General features: G+C 36.7%; 1 protein-coding gene across 1 annotated transcript; it reads left to right on the top strand.

Moving 5' to 3' along the window:
* The first annotated feature begins 363 nt into the window (after positions 1–363).
* Positions 364–1,065, top strand: LOC108360270 (uncharacterized). The gene has a single exon (XM_017612478.1). The coding sequence runs from the start codon at positions 364–366 to the stop codon at positions 1,063–1,065; it is 702 nt and encodes a 233-aa protein (XP_017467967.1).
* The last annotated feature ends 5,177 nt before the right edge of the window (positions 1,066–6,242 follow it).

The following is a 6,242-nucleotide window of genomic DNA, read 5'->3' as shown; positions in this document are numbered from 1 at the left end:
AATTCTGCGTCAACATCCAATCAGGCCCAAGCCAAACGAAATTCAACAAAATCAAACAAGCATACAAGCAAAAACGTGAAGTCCTGCTATGCGAATACAAACACAGGTGTGTTATTAGGGACAGCACGCGTCAACATATATCTCAATGGTACGAACTATTCCGCTAGAGCACTTATTGATTCTGGTTCAGAGTGTTCTTTCATTACTGAAAGACTAAAACGCAGAATTTACCTGCCGTCAAGGCGTATGCATGCCTAAGTTTCGGGCATCACTAATACAACTACGGCGCAGGTTAAAAAAGCGTGCAACATCAAATTGTCGTCTCCTGTTGACCCATTGTTCCGCTTAAATACCTCAGTGCTCATGCTAGCACAACTGACTGGAAATCTTCCTACTTGCCACATTAGTGCAGTGACTAAGCAAGCATTTCCAGATCCGATTAAAGCGGATAAACGATTTTTCGTCAACGAACCCGTAGACCTTGTTCTGGGTGGCGGCATATATCCACAAATTATTCTGAGCGGGCTAAAGAAGAACATATTAAACACACTTCTGGCCCAAGAAACAGTATTTGGCTGGATAATAACAAGGCGTACTGATACCACGAATCCAGGAATGAATATCGTCTCCTACTATAGCGAAGTTAGTCTGGACAAGCAACTGAGTGCCTTTTGGGAGCTAGAGGAGATTCCAAAGAACAAAAGCCCTAACGAAGACGACAAGTACTACGAGGAGCTGTATCAGAAGACAACCACACGAAATATTGAAGGAAAATACATCGTGTCACTATCATTTAGACAAGATTTTCCAGGAAATATTTCCCTAGACCCATCCTTTAAAAGGGCATGTTCTCAATTTTACCGGAATGAGACACGGCTGGCCAAGGATCCCGTTCTGCAAAAGGAATACAATAGGGTTCTAGCGGAATATGAAACGCTTGGGTATGTGTCGAAAATAACAAATCCCATACCCGCAGACTCGTCTGATAATTGTTTTCTGCCGCACCAACGAAAGTACGCGTGGTGTTCAATGCCTCACGCCAAACGGCGAATGGCAACAGACTAAATGTACTTCCTTTACCAGGACTAGTACTTCAGGCGGATCTTCCGATATTAATACTCCGTTAGAAACTATACAGATATGAGTTCAACAGTGACATCGAGATAATTTATAGGCAAATTCTGGTACATATCAACCATACTAAGTATCAGAGGAAAATTTTTCGCACTAACCCGAATGACCCGATCAGTCTGTACGAATTAAAGACTGTCACGTTCGGTATCAATTGTGCTCCTTATCTGGCTGTAAGGACACTTTTACAATTAGCTGACGATGTGCAAAGCTCTAATCCAATAGCATCTAACATACTGCGAAAATGCATGTATGTCGACTATGTATTATTTGGTGGACACACTATAGATTCAGCAATAAAAGCCAGAGATGAGATATCGGAAATGTTGCAATCAGCCGGTTTTCCACTTCGAAAGTGGACAGCCAATAACAGGAAAAAAATACTGAATGGCATACCGAAAACAGATCTACTTAGTGAAGATTTTTTTTGAAGATACTATCTGCCATTGCTAAGCTCTTCGATCCGCTGGGGTGGCTTGCGCCTATCATAGTTGTAGCCAAAATCCTTATGCAAAACATTTGGCTGGGAGGCACAGATTGGGATGAGACTGTGTCTTCGACCACTCTAAAACGATGACAGAATTTTACCCAACATTACCACGAAATTGATAATATTCGTATACCGCGATGGGTATATTTTTCTCCAACGGATGACATACAAATAGACGGATTCTGTGACGCGTCGGAGAAAGCATATGCCGCCTCTGTGTATATGCGTGTCAAAAGAGATAGCAAAGTTTTTATTAACCTGCTTTTGGCAAAAACTAGAGTTGCTCCTGTTAAAACCATATCGCTACCACGACTGGAACTTTGCGGAGCGGTACTACTGGCGGAAGTAGTTGATTCGATAATCAACAATCTCAATTTAGGGCATATCAACATACATCTGTGGACCGATTCTAAAATCGTTCTCGCTAGGGCTCGCAAGCCTCCGGGTTCATGGTCATTGTAGAGAAGGTCGGAAACAAGAATTGCCAGCATGTGGATTCGGCATCTAATCCAGCAGACTTAGCGAGCAGAGGACTTCCAGCATATGAATTGGTCAACAATTCGTTGTGGTGGCAGAGACCTTATTGGTTACAAGAAGATAACCCTAAATGGACCACACAGGAAACAGACTACAGCACAGTAGTTGAGGAAAAAAGAACGCACGTTTACACAACAAAAGTAAATTATACCGATATTCTTGACCGTTTTTTCAGATTTTCCGAGAGCTTTGAGAGTTTTATCATATGTTATGAGCAGGGAACGGATTTTTAGGACCTAAAAACCTATAAAAAATAGCGAAAAAGGCACTAGGTATTGCAAAAAAGGCAAAACAAAATAGCAAAAATGGCTGGAAAAGGCACTAGGTATTGCAAAAAAAGCAAAACAAGGCACTAAAAAAAGACAGAAAATACAAACAACAATCAAAAAATACATTTATTTTAGAAATGTTTATGTTACAAGTAAAAAGAGAAAAACTATGAACTAGTTTCATTATATGAAAAATTTGTACTTTGAATCTTTGACTTTTTTATCCTTTCGAGTTTCTAACTAATAAAACTTTAATCTGTATAGTTGTACTAACATTGAACCACGAGATGCATTTTGAAATTTTCTGGCAGCATTTTCATTCGATTTTCGCGAAGAAAAGCCTTGAACGTACTAAATGTGCGCTCGACGTAAGTTGATACGAGTGGAGCCCAATTTAANTAAAATCGTTCTCGCTAGGGCTCGCAAGCCTCCGGGTTCATGGTCATTGTAGAGAAGGTCGGAAACAAGAATTGCCAGCATGTGGATTCGGCATCTAATCCAGCAGACTTAGCGAGCAGAGGACTTCCAGCATATGAATTGGTCAACAATTCGTTGTGGTGGCAGAGACCTTATTGGTTACAAGAAGATAACCCTAAATGGACCACACAGGAAACAGACTACAGCACAGTAGTTGAGGAAAAAAGAACGCACGTTTACACAACAAAAGTAAATTATACCGATATTCTTGACCGTTTTTTCAGATTTTCCGAGAGCTTTGAGAGTTTTATCATATGTTATGAGCAGGGAACGGATTTTTAGGACCTAAAAACCTATAAAAAATAGCGAAAAAGGCACTAGGTATTGCAAAAAAGGCAAAACAAAATAGCAAAAATGGCTGGAAAAGGCACTAGGTATTGCAAAAAAAGCAAAACAAGGCACTAAAAAAAGACAGAAAATACAAACAACAATCAAAAAATACATTTATTTTAGAAATGTTTATGTTACAAGTAAAAAGAGAAAAACTATGAACTAGTTTCATTATATGAAAAATTTGTACTTTGAATCTTTGACTTTTTTATCCTTTCGAGTTTCTAACTAATAAAACTTTAATCTGTATAGTTGTACTAACATTGAACCACGAGATGCATTTTGAAATTTTCTGGCAGCATTTTCATTCGATTTTCGCGAAGAAAAGCCTTGAACGTACTAAATGTGCGCTCGACGTAAGTTGATACGAGTGGAGCCCAATTTAAATATGAAACGATTGAAACGTTCATATTATCAGGAATAAGGGCGTTTTCCACGCCCTTTACAATTTTATCCACACCCCTTATTGTCTCCAAGCCTACGTTAGCTGAGAAAACGGCTTTGAATTTTTCCAACACCAATGTGGCAAGAAGTCCCTGCGCTTCTATAAGCCGCATGGGCATGTGTATATTTTTTAATCTTAAAAAAAAAATTTAAATGCCATAATCGCTTTTTTAAAGGCAGAAAAAGCAAAAAAGGCAAATATCTTAAAAAAGGCAAGAAAAGGCATATATCTTAAAAAAGGCAAAAAGGCAACATCAAATGTGTATATATGGAATCAGGGAAAGCTAAATCGTGGACATTCTTAATCGAATATACTCTATCTCTTTAGCAGAAAAAAAGGCAATTTCCATAAAATCCGTTCCCTGGTTATGAGATTCTATCAAAGAACACATCGAAATACGAAAACTCCATTTCAAGAAAAGTCACGCTTTATTTCATTCATTTCATTATTAAGTGTTGCACTTTTTACTTATCATAACAAACTTATCAACTTATCAAAAAATTATTAACTGACAAGTTTTTTGGATAAGTCGATTTGATAACCATTGCACAGCCAATTTCTTTTGCTTTTCAAATAGAGAACTTTTCCAATAGTGTGCTTAGCTAAAATTACTACCGTTTCGGAATGGAAAACGAAACCTTAGCAAACTCATGTGCGATTTGATAAACATTTTCAATTTATCTTTTTTTCTTACTATTACTACGTTTATACGTAAGCTATTCCAAATAAAAATAATTCGCAAATACCTAACTTACTGTTTATTCGATGGGGAAACATTCTTTTTTAATATTGACTGATTATAAAAAAGCAATAATATGACCATCGAAAAAGAAAATAAAGTTGAAAATGGCAACGTCTTTATTATAAAAAGGCAATAAGATGACCATCGAAAATGAAAATAAGCCTAAGAATGGCGGCGTCTTGCGCTTATTTGCAAATAGTACCACTAATAAATACTTATTTGCGTGATTTAGTTATTTGCAAATAAAAAGTTAACTCAGCGTCTATACGGCAAAGTTTACCATTTTGCAAATTGTTATTTGCAAATAATACGTGCGTATATACGTAGTATATGTCGCACGCTCAAAGCAAAGCCAATAAATTGGCTGCCTTGAAAATTATTAAGGAAAGAGGTAAGTCCGGCTTGGCTATCATATGTATGTTTATATAAATAACTATATTTTTCTCCAAAATAATTCAGTAGCAAAAAACCAAAAATCACATTGCATTAATTGAATGATTTCCGTACCGGTTAACAAATTGGTACTCAGTAGCCTAGAGGTGTCAAACTATCGATGGTACTATTGATAGTATCGATAGTTTTATTTTTTTTGCCCCTATCGATGACTAGCGATAGTTTTTCTCAAAAAAGGTTAAACTATCGATAGTACTAGTTGACTATCGATAGGCGAAAACCTCTAGCACAGCCGATTTTATTTATAATGTCTCCATGTAGCTGCGCGTTAGTTTTTTAAGTTTGTCATTTTTTTGTTATAAGTGATACTTTCATTGTGGTTCCTCCTTTGAGGCCGTTTTCTCAAGCAACCTTTAATTGAAAAGCTCCCTTTATATTTTAACGTTGCTTCTAACCATAAGGCTATGTCTGAAGTAAAGCATTTCTATTATCGGTGTTTGTATGTTTCTTGTCTGTAAACAAATCAAAAAATTATATTACGAAATTTAAACAAAATATATCTATTTGAAAATTTATAATAAGCAACAATTAAACAAGGCAACAGGGATTTTGTTGCGGCAAATGATAAGACTGTTTTTGATAGACTTTTTTATGCTGATTACGAGTCCGTAAGCATAAAGTTTCCATCAGCTCCATATTTTGAGAAAAACGAGGTCAAAGTATCAAAATATCGCGTTTTTTGCAATATTTTAGAAGGTCTAGCACAAAAAACAAAAGGTGATAGGACCTTTGTCTGGGTCTTAAGTTAAAGCTATAACTCTCGGCTACTATCCCCTTACCTTGACCTGGTGGTCACTAAAAGTCATTTATTGAACAATATAAAAATACTGGATTAAATACTGTGCTATTGAAAAAAATAAAGAAGTTTTGCCAAAATCAGTTTTTGCTGTTAAATAAGTGACCTTTGGGTTAATGTTCAGGGATGGTATTTTGGGCGATTTTAGTCGAAAGTTCAAGCCTTAATTTCAGCCCTCTATCCCCTTTTGTTTAATTGCGGTGGGTACTCAAACTTCGCACAAAATCAGGTTTTGCTGTTCAATAAATGGCTATAAGTGACCATAAGGTCAAGGTGTAGGGATGGTATTTTCAGGGATAGTAGTCAAGACTTCTAGCTTTAATTTAAGCCTAATTCAGCGTTTTGTTTCTTTGCTAGAGCTTCTAAAATATTGCCAAAAAAACCAGATTTTTTGAGATTTTGACCTCGTTTTTCACAAAATATGGAGCTGATAGAAACCTTATGCTCATGGATTCGTAATCAGCACTGACAAGTCAATCAAACACAACTGTAACATTTGCCGCAACAAATTTTTCCCCATTTTTTTTGCGATGTGTTATAGATCATAAGAAGAAGCTATCTTTACTAGGCTC

Source organism: Rhagoletis zephyria, unplaced genomic scaffold (assembly GCF_001687245.7).
Source record: "Rhagoletis zephyria isolate East Lansing unplaced genomic scaffold, Rhagoletis_zephyria_1.1 Rzeph_scaffold_00550, whole genome shotgun sequence".
Classification (NCBI taxonomy): domain Eukaryota; kingdom Metazoa; phylum Arthropoda; class Insecta; order Diptera; family Tephritidae; genus Rhagoletis; species Rhagoletis zephyria.
This window is presented reverse-complemented; position numbering and strand designations above follow the sequence as displayed.